The 20,241-nt window shown below is 42.0% G+C and overlaps 1 protein-coding gene across 1 annotated transcript in view; it reads right to left on the reverse strand.

Annotated features, from left to right (window-relative positions):
* The window catches only part of LOC140229467 (dynein axonemal heavy chain 8-like), a 119,359-nt gene that overhangs the window by 96,896 nt on the left and 2,222 nt on the right, over window positions 1-20,241 (reverse strand). Inside the window, exons 2-7 of the mRNA XM_072309721.1 lie at window positions 6,705-6,839; window positions 5,945-6,032; window positions 5,055-5,200; window positions 3,355-3,556; window positions 2,436-2,599; window positions 1,158-1,334 (exon numbers count right to left, since the gene is read on the reverse strand). Coding sequence (XP_072165822.1) covers window positions 1,158-1,334; window positions 2,436-2,599; window positions 3,355-3,556; window positions 5,055-5,200; window positions 5,945-6,032; window positions 6,705-6,839 — 912 coding nt within the window. The remainder of the gene's footprint in view (window positions 1-1,157; window positions 1,335-2,435; window positions 2,600-3,354; window positions 3,557-5,054; window positions 5,201-5,944; window positions 6,033-6,704; window positions 6,840-20,241) is intronic.

Genomic DNA, 20,241 nt, shown 5'->3' on the forward strand with positions numbered 1-20,241 from the left:
AATTGTGTAAAAATGAAAATTTTTGCACCGTGGAAATTTTCAGTTATTTCGCCCTCCAAGAAACTAGCGCAAAAATAAAAGCATGCAAATATTTCTGCTTGCCAAATATTCCAGTAATCAATGTCGTGATTCTATGGAATCAGAAACATGCGAAATTCATCTCATCAGGCTAAGTGCGAAAAAACACTCACACGATAAGATCCTACCTTTACAGTACACAAAAATTAATGTGCCATGAATATTTCCATGTTTATCTTGAGTGCCTTGCTCTTAGCTGCTTCGCCAGGTTAAAGGCATCTAACCATGATATAACTTGAGTACCTTGCTCTTTGGTGCATAGCCAGGTTAACCCTATTCTAACTGGGCTATTTGAGACCAAGTTTTTACGGGGGGGGGGGGGGGGGGTCAATTTGACCCCCCCTTCAGATCTCGGCCGCCGATCGCGCGATCGCCGCAAAATTTTGCCTGAACATACAGCCGGATGTCAACTACAAGATTACATGGTCATACAATAGAAAAATTTTGATTTCATATTTTTTAATAAATTAATTATGCAAATTAACGCATAAAATCATATTTTCACCTATAACTCCATCAAAAAGACTGAAGGATTATTAAATTTTTGTGTCAGAGTTCCTCAAGACACATCAAACAATTTTCTTGTAAAAAAATAGCGCAATCAAAATCATTTTCTTTTGTTTTTTATTGTTTTGTTAATTTCTTATGTATTTTATTGTTTTTTCGATCTTTTGTTTTCTATTGTTTTTTTGCCAAAATTTGTTGGAGGCACTTTTTCAAGCTTATCTACATTAGAATTGATGTATTTCAATGCTTAAAAGTTGAAATAATCTAATTTATATCAATTAAACAAAAAACCACAGTTTGCATTGGATTTGCACACGAAATCATGAATTTGAGTGGTTTTCGGGGTTGACATGCATTTGCAAAACATTGCATAACTTCAGAACGGTGTACCCGGACGTCGCAAATTTGGTCTCAAAATATGCGGGAGACTCAAATGAAAAAAGTCATGAAACGACGCGGCAAAATCTTTGTGCGTTGCGGAATCGTGGTGCGAAACGTCGAGGGGGGGGTCAATTTGACCCCCCCCCCCCCCCCAGTTAGAATAGGGTTAAAGGCATCTAACAATGATATACCTTGAGTGCCTTGCTCTTGGCTGCGTGGAGGACCTTGATCACAGTGCGGCAGTGGTGGCTCTTGATCTGGTCCAGAATGGAGTGGAAGCGGGCCATCAGGAACCGCCAGTGCTCCAGCTCGGCCAGTGGTCCCGTGTCGTCCGCCTCCTTTCGCATCTGTTCACTCTCCGCAATCACCTGAAGTGGGCAGGAGGGCAGCAGTCAGCAGTCCAGTGGCTAGCTTAGCTTCTAACTAATGAAATTCATACTTTCTTTGTTTTCTGAGTGCAAGCTGTACATAAGCAAACTAGAAGAGCACGCTGAAAGCGTAGACCTCTGCCAAGCAGCTGATCTCCACCAGTGATCTTGTTCTCCAAATGAGATTAGTGATTTCCACCCATACGTATATGCATGCTGGAAATTGCCCGATTTCCCAATATAGAAGCCTTTTGATATGTCATCAACTTCCAGCTGCACTGCGCCTCACCGGCCTAGCAGAAACTAGAGCACGCACTTTAGTGCGCATATGCAAACCTCAAATACGGCCAGCTTGAGCTCCCAAGTTCATTGACCCTACCAGCCAAAATATCAAAAATCCTTCATGAAATCCATACAAATTCCTGGAACACTACCAAAATTTAACCATCATTTTCTTGTGTCATACTTAACCTTTCCTGTCAGTTTTATGCAAATCCTTTTAGCAACTTTTTCAGATATTTTGCACACAAACAACCCAACCAACCAACCAACCAACAAACAAACAAACGCTGACAATAACATACAATTGTAACCTCCTTCCTTGGTGGAGGTGATTATGGCAGTGTTCCAATGCTGCATTTCAAAAAATATATGTACCGTGCCTTGTGGTAACACTTCGAATTGTCAAAGCAGAACTTGTTCTAGTATATTTCAGGCTGCTTTTTCCTGCAGTCGTTGCGATCCCATTGAAGGCTCATATTCAAAGCTATCTTCTGCTTACAATATGACATAAATACACCAACACGGACACATCTTCCATGAATCTCTTATGACTAAGGTGGTTCTATAGTACAGCGACAACATACATTTTGAGCCAGGTTATATTGTTATTTCCATGCTTTTGCAAATGTAAGATAAACACCATGTTCAATTTGTGTTTTCATATTTTGTGTATCTGCTAGAATAGAGGTCATATTTTACTATGGATACCTATGAAACAGTGCAAATATCATTTACTTTGGAAGCCTATCAAACACTGACATCTTTCTCTGGTGGGCCCTAATGGGTCGTTATCTGCCAAATTGCAGAATGTAGCAATACCTGCTCAATCTCTTTACACCAGGCATGCACAAGGTTCTCGAAAGCCTCAACGATCTCGGGGTTGGCGGAGGCTGCCATGCAGTCAGCGGCAGTCTGGATGTTGTCCAGGTCAACCTCCTCACACTGACATAGCTTGACTGCCCCAGACACATTGATCTGTGCACCTGCCAAGCAGAATGACCACAAATGTTAACAAATATTTATGATAAAGATGATGGTCATATCAATAATAATAATTAAATAATAATCTACAGATGAAATGATCTAGAGATGATATTGTTGGAAGTACAGAAATAAAAGATCATGCTCATATATTACGTTATTCACAAAAGGTATCAAAATAATGTACTACAAGTGAATACAAGAGATGAAACCATTTTCCAGAATGTATGATTAATGTTAAAGGGGATGGCTAGTAACTGATCAGTGGGAATCAGTGGGAATGCTGGGGGATGATTGTTCCCATTCTTGTGGGATTCATTTAAGAGTACATTATATATCTATTGTTGTGTGAAAATTATTTGCTTCAAAATGGTCTTATATTCAATTAATGTACAGTTCAATGTTTCCAGGTTAGCATGCCTGTACAGTGATGGGGCGATCTTTAACGGCCCGTTAATGATCGCAGCAAGAAAGGAGCAGCAAGAAAGGAAAAATGCCCCTTACCATTTCGGCTGACTTCAAATCATTCATTCGATATCAATTACTGTACGAGCTGAAATTTTCGCGTACAGATATTTTCGCGATTTGCTACTAGGAGAACATTTTCACGTGCTGTTAATTTCGCGGTTGCGAGGTCTAACTGTGCTTATCTGTTCGCACGTTGTTGTTTTTTCGCGTGTTGTTATTTTCGCGGTTCAAAGGCGATGAAAATAAAATCACCGCGAAAATTTCAGCTCGTACAGTATCTAATAATTACCATCAAGGAAATGAATGAAGTTGTCATAGGAGTCGCAAAAGTTCTTCTTGGTCTTCTTGCCATGGGGCGTGGCACTCAGCGTCCCCCAGTTGGTCAAGGCATTGAGGGTGGGGCGGTAGACACGGTCCAGCACCTGCTTGATGGCCGGTAGGACGGTCAGCTTGCCGTCACCCGTTGTGTTCAGAGCACCAAAGTTTACCTCCTGCAAGACATGGGTCATTGCACTTTGTATAAAGTCCTTTGGTCTTTGTGTGCACACATCATACAATCAGGAAACAAATCAACTTTTTCATTACCATGAGAAGTAACATGTCTGCATACAGTTTAATGGCCTTTTGATGTGTTGGTTCTTGGAGCGTTAAAGGGAGGGTATAGTATTCAGGAGGATTCAGTTTTTTACTTTTTGCCAGATACTTAGAAACCACTTTATGAAATGGCAAAGACCATACAATTCTATTTGATGAAAAGCGGTTTTGAAATGGCCGAGATATCCAAAAACAAAGTAAAACAAAGCGATCCTAATAAAAGATAGGTCCCAACTTTTCTTAGCATAGCTTTGTTTTGGATATCTCAGCCATTTATAACTAATTTTGATCAAATAAACTTTAAATTCCTCTTACAATTGCATGCTCTTATATATTTCATGAGAGGTTTCTCACTATCATCAAAAAAATAATCGTGAAAAAGCATGCAAACCTGACGCTCCACCTCAACTGAAACTATACCATTCCTTTCAAATATTGCAGACGGACATCTAGAAAAAAAAAATCATCAGAAATCACAGATAAGCATTATACTGGGTATGTCTTCATTGTCATCACCACTGATTTACTACCTTTGTTATCACTTTTCTTGTTATGATGATCAACGGTTATGACGTTTTTTATTTTTTTAATTTAATTTTAATTTTTTTAATAAAGCATGACTACCTTCGTGTCTCAGAATAACGCGGCACACAAGGGGTTTCCACCATGGCACATAAAGGGTTAAATAGGACAAATCTCATTTTTCATTTCAACATTTTGGTTCTCCACTGCGAATTGAACTATAGAAGTGCAATCGTCCTGCATATCAAGATTTGTAGAATAATACACTCATATGTGACCCCGCACCACAAAACCACCAAAGAGTCATACGACATGGATCTTTAGTTCAGGGCAGATCCTGAAAGAGCATATATTCAAAGCTACGTATACAATAGATAACTCAATAAAAAGGGACTTTCCTAACCTATCTAAATAATGTACAGGAAGTTCCCCTCCAGAAAAGCGTTAACTGAGAAAAGAGGACGTAAAGTTTATGGTTTATTGAAGTACTTAATCTCACCCAGAGGTGCTCTGTGCAATGAAGGGGACACCGGATATAAAATTCCAGAGCATCCACTATAAAGGGATTATCAGATTAGGAAAGGGAAAAGGGTAGATTTCAGGGATGTCAGGTTATTTTCGGTTTCCAGTGTGCATTATAGATTGATACCCCCAACACTACATGATCTTTGAGAACACTTTGATGAAATATAACTTTGCCCCCGAATTTCTTCAAACCACTTGCAAAATTTTCAGGAAGTCTTGATCCACGAAAATTAGACTCACTATTAGAAATGTAAGACGCTTACAGTACTCGGATGATAATAATGGAAAGGGCCTCTGGACAAGGTTCTAATTCCTAGCTCGAGGTGAAGTGATGCAATCATTGCTCACCTCATGTATGTTCTTGCCGGTGAGAGCTGCGGCTGTCGTCCGCAGAAAGTACATGCACTTTCCAGTCAGCCCCTCCTTAGTCCCATCTGTGACAAACAGGCGCGTCATCTTTGCCCCCTTCGGGAGCGTAACAATACGGCCAGACTCTGCACAACGGAAATGCATGGAGGCAAGAAAAATGTATTCTGTAACCAGCAAAGGAAAGCAATTCACAGAATAAGCAAACAACAAAGCAAAATGATAAATGATTATTTGAACTTCAAAACCTGCCAGATATATATTTTAAATCTTTGGCAAAACTGGTTACATGATTACATCACCTGACCTTGAAAAAAAAGATGTACATTTGATCTGATAGGTATGTATCACACAGGCACATTCAAATTGCTGCGATATGACAGCTACATCATGGATATGTTTCTTTCATTTTTCCCACCTCTTTGCAATTTACGCCAAACTTGCCCATGGCAAAATCACTGGGGAAAGCAAGTTAGAGCTATATATAAGGTTTGTTGTTGTTGTTGTTGTTGTTTAACTGCTTTATGAACGGGGATAGTAAATAATTCTTTGTCACTATGTGTATGTGCTGTCACAATTTGGCAAGCATGCATCATTCATCATAGTAATACAGCTGTTTACATCATATGATTATGTAAACATAGACTTGGTAAAAACTTGGAAAGGAGATTTCTAGTAGGGTTAAGCAAACACCACCACTGTTAATTACCCGTTGAGGACGGACTGATTTTGCTCTAACACGCATTTCCCATAGAAACCTGCCCGAGTATACTCGGGACTCGTCCTCAACGGGTTAACAATGCCTTTTGGTTAAGTGAACTCACACTGTCAAAAAAGTGGATCTACCAATATGGACTTCATTTTCGACTTACCATGGCCAGGAGGGTCTGCATCTTGTAGAAAGAACATCAAAGCCTTGGACCCACCAGGGTCTAGAAACTTGTCCATCAGGTCCAGTTGCTTAAAAAACAAAACCAAACAATCTAAAACATTACACCACAAGTAATCCACGAAATAATACCAAGATAATCAAGACTTTACTACACCTTGTGGGTCAAGTTAGCTTGACAAGTTCATTTTGAACTTCTTTTGATTTCATTAATATTTTGAATATCAGTAATTCTTAACCCGTTGAGGAGGAGTCCCGAGTATACTCGGGCAAGTGTCTAGGGGAAATGAGTGTTGTAGCAAAATCAGTCAATCCTCAACAGGTTAATGTTTTTTTTCATTCTCAGATCTGTTGATGCTTTGAATCCTTTCAATTTTGTCCACCTTTAATTAGCAGCACCTACAGCATTTGAGTTTCGCTGTCTAATGCTTCGTGTATATAAATGACCTTGAACTCCTTGCCCTTTTCCATCACGCCATCCAGCAAACATGTGATATTTTTTCCATTGACTCTGCTATAATTTAGTCTGACTGAATATTTCTACTGATCAATGGTTTGAAATCAATAATGTTACCTTACCATTGTCTCGACTGTTGACTACTACAATGTAACTCCAAACAAATCAAATCTCCATTGCGAAGCTTCTTTCCTTTCTTGTTTCAAAATTTCAGTCAAATAAACATGTCGTAAATACACCATACAAGAAAGATCGACCTCAAAATTATTATTTTTTCCTTTCTTACCTCAGATGAATCCAGGATGAACTCTTCAACGGATGGCAAGTCCATATCAATGAATCTGCCTACTATCTCCAGCAGGTATTTGTGAGCTGGGGATATCCTGGTACGCCGCATTTCCCTCGCTTCCTTTGCCCTTGCCTATAATCAAATAAACAAGTAATGACATTCAGTATCCATAAACCCATGTACTGTATAAAGCAAAGTGACATATGATTTTTGAGACGCATTGAGACGCCTGGACTGAGGATTTCATTCTGAAAACGAAATGGCAGCATCTTCTAAGAATATATGCTGTGCGTTGTTGATTCACAGCTGTTGCTATAACTGCTATATGATGACATTCCTCACGAATGTTATTGGCATGAAAATTCCAAGCTGTGGAATATTAAGAGCAGTTACAGAAATTGTCATTCACTCAAGAATCTCTTTGTAAGATGTTCTGCAGAGGGCAAATTCTGCACAGGGCGGTCTAGCCCATGTTGAGATTTTTATGAAGGTCACTGCCATGAATGCTCAGCTCAGATTTACAATCATCACTGATGTGCATAACACGTCCATGATCAAGGGCCAGGATGGGAGCATACAGAAACTATTGCCTACAGATTACTTGAAATTCCAATGTGTACCGATGTAGGAATTAACTAGGATGCTAGTAAGGCCAAGTTAAAAAAAAAAAAAAAAATAGTTTCTCATCCTAACTTAAAATACAAAGGATGAGGGCACCTTTTTTTTTTTTTTCTTTTTTTTTTGCCTTAACATTATTTGGGTAAGGCCCTAATCTAATTTCTCATTGTTTTTTAGTATGGTACGCTATGTAGGCTGTGCATGTGGGACTCACTGTGAGGTTTAACACTTATAACAGCTGGAAAAGGTGAAAATCAACCAAATTTCATCTTCTTGTCATTAAAAAAAAAAAAAAAATCATGTGGCAGCAACAAGTCAAATGTTGTATAAAGTTGGGACAAGTTAACTAGAATTCTTTTCTTACTTGGCCTATACCAATCTATTGATTACCAATTGATAATACTGTAAAAGTAGATATTTTTGTGCGACTATTTTTTCACGTTTCGCCGCGTGCCAGAAGACATTCGTGTGTTTTTTTAAATTCCGCGGAATCAAGACATCACGTACTGGAACATATATGGCACGCAAAAATATTCGCCTACTTTTATTTTCGCGCTAGCTTCTCGTTGTGCAAAATGCGCGAAAATTTCCACTTTTACAGTAGATTAAACTAGGTTCAAAACATTTAGATTCCTCTATGCTTTAATTTATGCTTTTGAAAATTTATAGTAAATATTTTGTTATCATGTTTGTAGGAGCCGTTCCATTCATTTGTTTCATTTGCGCCATCTAGTGTTGAACATAGGAAAAGACACATGTTGGTTGCTAGGGAGAGACAGGAGAGGCGAGGTGCCAGGGTAAGAAAAGAGCTTGAGTAGTGAAGTGAAGACTTGCTGTTACAGAGATAGGCAGGAAAAGAGTCATGAAGAGCAGAAGGTAGAGAACCAGAGGTAGGGGTGGAAACCTACAAGTTTCCTTTAACCTCTCATTGCCCACGTTGTTTTTTCCATTGCTCATATTGTGTGATATTTGCCACTTTGGTTTGGATCAAAAATAAAAGGAAGGGAACTGTTCATTTGACCGCCAGATGAGATCCAAATCTGTGATTACTATGAGTATCACTGCGTGTGTCGCATGTGAGTACGACAATCAACGGTGTGGTGCACGATGATCAGTGTGTTGGTGCGCAGTACAGCTAGCTATTGGAGGTTTAGGATGCTGGTACATAGCACGGAACAAACATCGATGTCAGTATATGGGAGCGTGTAAAGTGCCTGTAGGCGTGTGGCTGTTAAGTACGGCGAATACCCCCCTACCGTCTGTGACTGTGTGAATATGATACAACGTCGAGAGTGAAAGGAACAGCTGAAAGGAAGGATGAATCGATGATGTGTATTTAATGGTGGACAACATGTACACAAGATCACACATAGGACCTCGGCGCGTACATTTCTTAGTTAAAGGAAACTTTGGTTAGCTGTTCAGCTACACAGTTCATGAGTTAAAGGGACAAGTCTACTACGATTTTGAGTTGGATATTGAGGATCAGAACTGCTAGAAATTTACATTTCAACTCTCAACGAGTCAAGGCATTTACGATGACAGCATAACGTTGGTCACTACCCACCCTCGACGGTCTAACAGAGTAACGTTATATTGAGGCGAGTTCAACTGGAGCCAACACAGAGTCAGATGCAACAAATGGAATGACAATAATGGCAATGGTTTCAGCATTTGGATTTGCTAAGTGAACTGCGAGTATGAGTGTGACTGTGAGTACTTACAGGCGCTAGAATTTATACAATGCAGTGTACACTCCGCTCTGTTGGATAAAGGCAGGCATACCGGTACTTCTTTTGAAATATCATCGTACTCTATCCAGAACAGAACGAGGTACCGATACACTATACACAGGGTAGAACCTAGCTAATAAAATGAGTTCAAAGTACCAAGGAGAAGGATATTATGAGACTAGACGTGTGTCTGGATATGGTATTTGAATCTATATCTGGTATTTGACTACAAGACCCAAGAACTGTGCACTCTAGTCAGATGTAACGTTAAACCTACAGCATATTGTGGAATGGATTGCACTGTACATTAATAGAATTTAAATGAACAAATGAGAAAGATGACTAGAGAAATGCAAACCAAGGCACATAAATATGGAACAGAATTAGCCTTGAAAGAGGATCGTGGTCATAGAGGCAAGGCTACGCAATGAGGAACAGCTACTGGGTTGCATAAGAAGTACAATGTAGGTAGAAGACAGGATCAGACTTTAAACGAATAGGAAGGAGGAGGACCATCTACAATATAAAGCAAGATTGGAAGAAGGTTCTACCGGTAGTTGTGAAAGTAAATTGAGAACTTTGCAATACAGAAGGGAGAGGTAGCAGATGAAGGATAAGCATCTCACTCATCAGGTCTGCATTCAGAGGCAGGATCACTAGTAGAAAGGACGTGAGAGGCTTTCTCATCTAGAACCTACATTGTATTTGATTTCACACACTGGTAAGCTTTGTTGGAGATACACAAATGGATGAACCGATTCCAAGTTCAAAGTTATTAGATGGTTCACTGCAACCAAGTGTTGTTCTTCGGAGCATGGATCCATGGATGCCAGTAGATTCAGATTTCCCTGGGACAAATTTAGAGACTGAGGAGTCACACGGAGCAATGCTGCCCCCAACAAAGTGTGATGAGGTACATGCTATGGATAGTGTGTCACAAGCATCAGGTAATTCAAAGACCAGCGTGACCAGTGTGCTCATGGAGGCTGCTGGGAGGAAGGCAGAACTGATGGTGAAGTTGGAAGGATTGAAGAGGAGACAGGCCCTCGAAAGGGAGGAACAAGAACTGCTAAGGAGAAAGGAACAAATGGAAGTTGAAATAGAACTTGCTGCAGCTACTGCAAAGGCAGACGCCATGAAGCAGTTTGAAGGACCATTCCCTCGAGCCTTTAATCCCATTCCAGCTACACCAGTGCAAGTTCATAGCCAGACACCAAACCCAATCACAGGCAGTCCTGCAGAAGGAGATTCAAGAGCAGACATAAATGCGGCCAGTCACTTGACAGAGGTACAGATGCAGCAAAATCAACTCACACAGCTTCTGTTGGAGTGTCATATGAAGTCATCATTACCACAGAGGAATGTGCAACCCTTTGATGGAAATCCCATGTATTTCCACAGTTTCATGAGGGCATTTGAACATGTGATTGAATCCAAGACTACCGATAATTCAGACAGGTTGTACTTCTTGGAACAGTACACAAGAGGTGAGGCTAATGAAGTTGTGAGGAGCTGTATGTATGGCGACAACCATCAGCAGGCTTTCATCAAGGCAAAGGCATTGTTGGGGAAGAAGTTTGGTAATAAGCATCAGGTCCTCGACAGAATGATGAAGAAAGCTGAAGCTTGGCCAAACGTGAAGAATGAGGATGCTGAAGGATTACAGAGCTACTCACTGTTTGTGACCGAGCTGAGCAATCTGGCCAAAGACTTGCAGCTTGAACAAGAAATCAATCATACACAGCACATTAAGATGGTGATATCCAAGCTGCCATTCAAGCTTAGAGACAAATGGAGGTACACTGTCGACACCATACAGGAAGTACATGAAGAACCCCTGACATTTGCTGACGTGGTGCGTTTCGTGAGTAGGCAATCACGAATTGTGAACAACCCATTGTATGGTGATATAACAGGAACACCGAAGTCAGGCGAGGGACGTGCTAACCTATCCAAGGCTACTCCTTCAAAACCAAGGCAGAGTTTCAGCACTGTTCTAAAGAATGATGAAAGGAAGAAGTGCTTGTATTGTAACAAGGACAATCATCACCTGACAGACTGCCGAATCTTCACCAAGAAGCCCCATGATCAGAAGGTGCAATTTTGTCGCACGAAGGGTTTATGCTTTGCTTGTCTCCGAGGATCTCATTTCTCCAAGGACTGTAAAGAAAGGTTGAAATGTGAGCTGTGTCAAAATAATCATCCTACAGTGCTACATAGGAATCCAGCACACTCAGATGAGAGGAAGTCTGAAGCTCAGAGCCAGGTAGAGAATGCTGAATCGGAAACGACTCAAAGGAAAGAAAGGGAATCTGACACTGGAGTGCAGTCAACAAGGAATGGAGAAGGAACACGAGTTGTGGAGAACCATACTTGCTCGATGACGAATCGTGGAGTAACAATGGATGCACAGCCAGCCATTATTCCTGTGGTGGTGCGATCAAGGGCAACTGGCAGAGAAGTAAACACATATGCCTTCATTGACAGTGGTAGCAATGGGACATTCTGCACTGAAGCACTGAAGGAGAAGTTGCAGGTTAAAGGAAAGTCAAGGATGATACATCTGCAAACCATGACTGATGAGAAGGTGGTACGAACACACGTATTACATGATCTGGAAATATGCAACATCAACGGGAAAGATGACTTTTCCCTTCCTGAGGTCTATACAAGGGCATCTATACCCGTATCCAAGGACGATATCCCGAGAAAGGTGGATTTGGAGAAGTGGTCGTATCTACAGGAAGTAGAAATGCCAGAGATAGACGCCGAAGTGGGCATATTGATAGGAAACAATGTGCCAAAGGCATTTGAGCCCTTGCGAGTCATCAGCAGCCAAGATGGTGGGCCATTCGCGTGTCAATCAAGATTAGGGTGGATGGTGTATGGATGTCAGAGGCATGACAATAAGAAACGACAGTGGATCACCTCACATAGAGCTCAGGTTAAAGGCTTGGATGATATTCAAGAGAAGTTGAGCAGTCTATACAACACAGATTTTACAGAGCTGCTGTCGAATGACAAGGAGGAGATTTCCGTAGAGGACGAGAAATTTCTGAGAGATGTAGGAAAGACGATCAGGCTTCGTGATCAGCACTATGAGATAGGACTCCCATTCAGAAGGGAGAAAGACTTGCCAAATAACAGGCCTCTCGCCGAACAGAGACTCGAACATTTGAAAAGGAAGTTCCAAAGACAGCCTGATTTCCATCAGAAGTACAAGGAGTGCATGGAGACAACAATTCGGAACGGATACGCTGAAAAGATAGGAGAGCAGGAGTTGATAGGGACAAAAGGAAAAGTTTGGTACCTGCCACATCATGGAGTCTTGCACCCACAGAAAGGCAAACTGAGGGTAGTATACGACTGCTCAGCACAATATCATGGAGCGTCCCTAAACCACGAACTCTTAAAGGGGCCGGACTTGACTAACAGTCTATTTGGAGTGCTGACAAGATTCAGACTGGGAGAGGTCGCCATCATGGCTGACATAGAGGCAATGTTTTCTCAGGTCCTAGTGCCCAGGGTAGATAGAGATTTCCTGAGATTATTGTGGTGGAAGGACGGGGACTTTCAACAGCCGTTGATCGAGTATCGTATGTGCGTACATGTGTTTGGCGCTATTTCTTCTCCATCATGCGCAAACTACGCATTGCAGAGAACGGCGGATGAGCATGTGAAGTCATCATGTAGGGATGTAGCAGAAATCATTCACCGTAACTTCTATGTTGATGATTGCTTGTATTCTACCGATTCAGTAGAAAAGGCAATTGAGACGGCAGAAGAGCTGACAAAGACATGTCAAAAGGGGGGATTTCACTTAACAAAGTGGAACAGCAACAAGAGAGAAGTCCTGGAGCAGATCCCAGCTGAAGAGAGAGCGAAGGTTGTCAAGGATCTCAATTTTGAGGAAGGAGGAATGCCAAGTGAGAAAGCACTTGGCATGTTATGGCACACAGAAGATGATGCTTTTGGATTTAAAATCCAGATGAAAGAACGACCACCTACTAGAAGAGGAATTCTCTCGACAGTTTGTGCTCTGTTTGACCCCATTGGATGTGTGTCTCCAGTCACATTGCAAGCAAAGCAGCTCCTACAAACATTGTGTCGGCTGGGACTAGGATGGGACGAACCTATCCCATCAGAGTTGCTGAGGAAATGGCAAACATGGCAACAGGAACTCCCACATCTGTCAGAATTCAAGATGCCTAGATGTCTAATGCCGGGGCCTTTGAGAGCAGCGAAGTCAACCACCCTCCACCACTTTGCCGATGCCAGCGAGAAAGGTTATGGCACTGTATCGTACATCAGGACAGTGAACGACCAGGGTGAAGTAAAATGCAGCTTCCTGATGAGTAAGGCTAGAGTAGCCCCTTTGAAGCAGATTTCCATCCCTCGAATGGAGCTAACAGCTGCGACAGTCGCAGTGCGAATCAATCGGCTGGTAAAGGAGGAGCTTGGTGTACATGTACCTGTGGATGGCACATATTTTTGGACTGATAGCATGACAGTGCTCCGGTACATCAGAAGCGAGACAGCACGGTTCAAAACATTCGTGGCGAACAGGATCGCCGTGATTAAAGATGGATCGCGAGTGAATCAGTGGCGACATGTTGAATCTGCACTCAATCCAGCTGATTTGTGCTCTAGAGGATGCAGAGTTACACCATTCCTCAACATGAAAATGTGGAAGGAAGGTCCAGACTTTCTTCATGCGGACGAAAACATGTGGCCAGCGCAACCAGAGAACTTGGTCATAACAAGTACAGATGACCCAGAGCTGAAAAGGAAGATTTTGGCTTGTGATGTTGAAGGTGACGAGCCATGCCTGAGGGAGACAAAGAGCACCTTTGTGACAAATGCAAAGGAACGTGATGAAACACTTGACCCTGTTGGTAGGCTGTTGTCTCACTACTCCGACTGGGTGAGTATGAGGAAGGCAGTGGCATGGATGCTGAAATTGAAAGAAATGCTGAAAATGAAAAGGAGGGGTCAGAGGGATGACACGGGTGAAGCTACAAAGCTGACTACGAAGGATATGGAAAATGCTGAGGAGGCTGTTTTCCGCTACGTCCAAGGGCAAGCATTTGCTCCAGAAATTGCAACATTGAGAGGAGAAGAGTCAAAGGTCAATGGGAAAAGAAATGGAGTAAAGAAGTCAAGCTCCATTTACAAGCTTGACCCTACACTTGACAATGACCTGCTCAGAGTTGGAGGAAGATTGAGTAAGGCAGCCTTGCCTATGGAGGCAAAACACCCATTGATTCTGCCAAAGGGTCACCATGTGTCGGAACTCATCCTGAGAAACATTCATGTGAACTCTGGACATTGTGGGAGGAATTACATTCTCTCCAATTTACAGCAGAGGTACTACATCCCAGGTGCCAATTCAGCTGTGAGGAAAATGTTGCGAAGATGTGTCATGTGCAGACGACGCAGAGGGCAGCTGATGCAGCAAAAAATGGCAGATCTTCCAAAAGACAGAGTGATGCCAGACAAACCACCGTTTACACATGTTGGTGTGGACTATTTCGGACCAGTGGAGGTGAAGAGGGGACGCAGTATGGTAAAGAGATATGGCGTGATGTTCACTTGCCTTACCATACGTGCTGTACACATCGAAAAGGCAGACTCGTTAGACACAGACTCATGTATTGCTGCAATAAGACGTTTCCAAGCACGCAGAGGAGCGGTCAAGGAGATGAGATCTGACAATGGGACCAACTTTGTCGGCGCAGAGAGAGAACTCAGGCAGGCAATCGAGAGCTGGAACTTGGACCAGCTTAATAATGCGCTGTTACAAAGAAACATCCAATGGACTTTCAATCCACCTGGTGGATCTCATCATGGAGGAGTCTGGGAGAGACAGATTAGGACGGTGAGGCAGCTTCTTTTCTCCCTGACGAAGCAGCAAGTCATGAGTGACGAGAGCTTGCAGACGCTATTCTGTGAGGTGGAGAGTATTATCAATAGTCGACCCATCACTAGAGTTTCTGATGACCCAAACGATCTGGAAGCTCTAACACCGAATCATCTGTTGCAGTTGAAGTCTACCCCCCTGCTGCCCCCATCGGTCACTAGGCAGACCGATATCTATGCGAGACGTCGATGGCGACAGGTACAATATATGGCGGACATCTTTTGGAGGAGATGGCTGAAGGAGTACCTGCCGCAACTGCAGGAGAGGCAAAGATGGGTGTGCCGCAACAGAAACATTCAGGTCGGAGATGTTGTGCTCGTCGTCGATGACACGCTACCACGAAACGTTTGGCCGATGGGACGAGTTCAGCGGACCATACCTGACAGAGAAGGCCTTGTCCGTCGCGTTGAGGTGCAGACCAAGACTGGTGTTTATCTGCGACCAATCAGCAAGCTGTGTCTCCTTTTAGAGGGAGATTCATGACTGTTTCTGCAGATCTACACATTCGATTGTGATGGAACATTTTGCTGGAATTTCGCGATATTCTCAGCGATCATATGTGGAGATCCGGATACATGTCCGCAAGTAAAGGTGATCAGATATTGTGATAACAAATTCTGGTTAGTATAGAGTGTGTTTTGACAACGAGTTGTTTGCAGTAATTCTTTTTTTTTGCATTTTACATGGAACAAAATTTGTGTCGCGAACCGACAGGAATTCAAATTGCGTTTCGTCACAAATCAGGTCAACCAGCTGAAGGGGAACTGATCGTAAAGCTTGGTTTGTGATTGGACCGTGAACAATTTTGTGTCAAGCCTGGACGGACTGTGTGAACAGATATTATGATGTGACTTGGACTCCACGGAATTTGATAGAACAAATTAGGAGCAAATTAGTCACATGAACAATTCGTCAAATGCAAGAGTTGAATTTTGTATGCAAGTACAGTTTCGTTATCTGGCATACATCACATGTGTTTTGATAAAGCATTGATGTGATTTGTATGCGGTAGGTTTTTTTTTATAATTGTATGATTATGCACAGGTGGTATTGTGTAGTCATATACAGTGTATTTTGCCAGGTGATATGTGATGGATACAGACAAATGCTTAGCAGAGTTTGTTCATTTGTCTGGTTGTATTTTTTTTTTTCTTCTTCTTTTAAACCAGTAATGTAATGAGTAGCACATTGTGTATGCAGCCTATTTCAGAATACAGTGTATTCCGACAAGCATACCAAAAGGAGACATTCCAAATTTAGGTTTGTTGTTCAAGTGGAAATATTGTCAAATTCAAGATAAGTTATAAGCGAGGGAAAAGGTTTTGATTTCTGGCAAAGCATGTATAAAGAAAGATGGTATTGATTTGTAAGTATACGCAAACAGTGTGCTAAAGGTCAGTGCATAGTATGATGTTATACACCCGCATAGGTATACATAATATATTTGCATTTGAGTTATAAGAAGACATGAGAAACACATAGGCATGAAAATGTATCTTATATATGTATCATGGTGACATATATCATTTTCATCCAGTGGCAAGCAAATTTTCTTGCACCACAAGCACCATATTGTATAGTAAGTAGCATGAGATAAATTGTTTTATTATGTTGTATTGACAATCAGTGGAAAGGTGATACAGGTTTTAATGCTGTTTGTATATATTGTATACCGGTATTTAGGTATACTGAAGTGCAAACCAACTGCACTCTCTAGATCAAGAGACCATCTAGAGTGAGTCAGTGAATTTAAAGATAGCTGTGGCATTCATGAGGCTGTAGATAAAGCAGATTATGTTTGTTAGATTTCAAGAGATTTATTTTTTTTGTGCAGAAATGAAAGAGAAGGTCAGAACCCCAAGTCTGCACTTTTACCACAGTGTTTGGGTATTTACACAGTACACTGATGTTGGTTGGGTTATGTTGATGGATGCTTTGGTGGACAATAGTCATGGAAACACATTTTTATTGCCCATGTTTAACCCACTTTAATTTGTTTTGTTTTGTTGTTTTTTTTTGTGTGTGTGCAGAAATTTGGTGCTATCACAGTATTGCTCAAAACAGTATTGTTTAAAAATGCAATACTGGAAGGATGTATAATCCTTTGAAAGAAATAGGGGTATTTACAAATTAGCATGTTATTCTAACAGAGTTCATGAGAAATGTATGAATAAGGTTTTATATTTTATGTTGATACATGTACTTGATATGCATTGGTGCACATGTATGCAGTATCATTCAGAAATGGTACAAAACTGTATGTGTATGGTGTATAGTTGAATGCCATGCTGTAAACACATTTATGTTTTGATTAGATTAAGGGCAGGTCAAGTTTAAGCTGATGTAAATTTGGCAGGTTCAGTTGGTCAATGTGGATTTGAAGATGTTATGCATTTCGCTCTGTTTGCTATGCAGGGATGCATACATGTACATGTTTACACATTTATGCAAGCTGTGTATAGTATTTGGTATACACTATGTTTTGTAAACAGCTGGCTTTGTATTTGGCTAAAGCTTAAAGTGGTCAACAGTTGTGTTGCAGAAGTATGGAAATTCTTTTTAATGTAGTTTGTTTCCATACATACATGTTAAAGGTATAAGTGGACTGCAGGTACATTTGTTGTATCGTGGGTTACAGTTAGCAAACTCATGGTTGCAAATAAGGAAGGAAGAGAAAAGGCGTGGCAGTTAACGTCTCAGTGTTTATTGCAAAACTGTCTGTTTCCAGACATGCACTCATGTTTATAAGAATAGTTTCAACAAGTTAGTGTTGGAATGCATGCTGACACCTGAGGCACATGCATACTAATAGTACACAGAGGTTACATAATGAATGTCAGGGTGTTTAGACACTTTATGAATACGCGATGTTCATCTGTAAACACAACCATATTCAACTTTGTCCTTGCCATTGTTGCCAGTGAAAGTGACTACCATTTCTGCATCAAAGACATGTTTTGTACATGTGTCGCACAAGGTTGTATGTGTAAGGGGCAACGGCGTAAATCCGTACTGAGGAGTGGGGGGGATGGTCACCATCACCACGATTACAAGCCCATAACCGGACCGGCGCAGCCTTGGGGTGGGGGGGGGGGGGGGGGTGGGGGAGAAGCTTGGTGCCCCCCCCCCCCACACACACGCACACTTTACAGGGATCGGATGTCCCACTCTTTTGCATGAAATATAAAGTGAGAGGAAAGTGGCAGCAAAAATATGAAGAATTTTTGTTCTTGTTGTTGCTTTTTTTTTGCTTGTCAGATGACTTGCGGCGGAAAATCAGACCTTAAAAGTATGAAGACATTTTTTTTTTTTTGTTTTTGAAACATAATATCTGTGAGAGAGAGTGGAGCGACCGGGTTAACGGGGGGAGGGTGTGTATGGGGGGGGGGGTTGTCCCTCTCCCACACGAGGAAGATTTTGCATTTTCAGACCTGAAATTCAGCGATCTGGTGCACACTTTTGGTGAAATTTTTGTTTGTTTTTTTCTTTAAAAAACCAATAGAAAATGAAATATTCACAATATATTATTGAATGACTAAATCGTGGTATTTCAGCTCTTGCTCCGCCTGTGCGACATCACTGTGAAGGCCTACTAAATAGTGGGGCCTATCACCGGCGTAGACAGGATTGGGGGAGCGGTTATGAGATCGTGAGGGAGCGAAGCAAGCGAGGGGGGGGGGGAGGGTATGGTAGGGGGGTTTCTCCCTCCCACGGTGAAATCTTTTTACATTGAAAATTTTGACATTTTACAGTCCAAAAACTGCCGTTTGTAGCTATATTCTTCGCTTTGGAAATTAAGGGGGGAGGAGGCACACCGTGCGCAACTGCTGTCAATCACTGGCAGCAACATCATGAGAATGGCATAGCGATTAAATGCGAGCGAGCGGAGCGAGCGAGCTTGAAAATTTTGACATAGGCCCTAATGCTTTTACATGCTAAAAACTGCCGTTTGTAGCTATACTTCTTTGCTTAATTGGAAATCAAGGGGGGCCGCACCGGGCGCAACTGTTGTCAATCACTGGCAGCAACATCAGGAGAATGTTATAGCGATTAAATGCGAGCGAGCGAAGCGAGTGAGCTAGAAAATTTTGACATTTTACAGTCCCAAAACTGCCGTTTGTGGCTGTATTTTTTTGCTTCGGAAATTAAGGGGGCGCACCGGGTGCAACTGCTGGCAATTACTGGCAGCAACATCAGGAGAATGGCATAATGCGAGCGAGTGAAGCGAGTGAGCTTGAAAATTTTGACATTTTACAGTCCCAAAACTGCCGCTTTTGGCTGTATTTCTTCGCTTTGGAAATTAAGGGGGGCGCACCGGGCGCAACTACTGGCAGTTACTGGCAGCAACATCAGGGGAATGGCATAACGATTGAATACGAGCGAGCGAAGCGAGTGAGCTTGAAAATTTTGACTTTTTACAGTCCCAAAACTGTCGTTTGTAGCTATATTTTTCGCTTTGGAAATTAAGGGGGGGGGGGCGCACCGGGCACAAATGCTGGCAATTACTGGCAGCATGCAACATCAGGAGAATGGCATAACGATTAAATGAAAGCGAGCGAGTTTGAAAATTTTGACACTTTACAGTCCCAAAACTGCCGCTTTTGGCTGTATTTCTTCGCATTGGAAATTAAGGGGGGCGCACCGGGCGCAACTACTGGCAGTTACTGGCAGCAACATCAGGGGAATGGCATAACGATTGAATACGAGCGAGCGAAGCGAGTGAGCTTGAAAATTTTGACTTTTTACAGTCCCAAAACTGTCGTTTGTAGCTATATTTTTCGCTTTGGAAATTAAGGGGGGGGGGGGGGGCGCACCGGGCACAAATGCTGGCAATTACTGGCAGCATGCAACATCAGGAGAATGGCATAACGATTAAATGAAAGCGAGCGAGTTTGAAAATTTTGACACTTTACAGTCCCCATACTGTCGTTTGTGGCTGTATTTTTTCGCTTTGGAAATCAAGGGGGGGGGGGGACACACCGGGCGCAACTGTCGGCAATTACTGGCAGTAACATCAGGAGAATGGCATAACGATTAAATGCGAGCGAGCGAAGCGAGTGAGCTTGAAAATTGTGATATTTTACAGTCCCCAAAACTGTCCTTTGTGGCTGTATTTTTTCGCTTTGGAAATTAAGGGGGGCGCACCGGGCGAAAATTGCCGGCAGTTACTGGCAGCAACATCAGGAGAATGGCAAAATGATCAAATGCGAGCGAGCGAAGCGAGTGAGCTTGAAAATTTTGACATTTTACAGTCCCCAAAACT

The sequence above is a fragment of the Diadema setosum genome, chromosome 6, assembly GCF_964275005.1.
Source record: "Diadema setosum chromosome 6, eeDiaSeto1, whole genome shotgun sequence".
Lineage (NCBI taxonomy): Eukaryota > Metazoa > Echinodermata > Echinoidea > Diadematoida > Diadematidae > Diadema > Diadema setosum.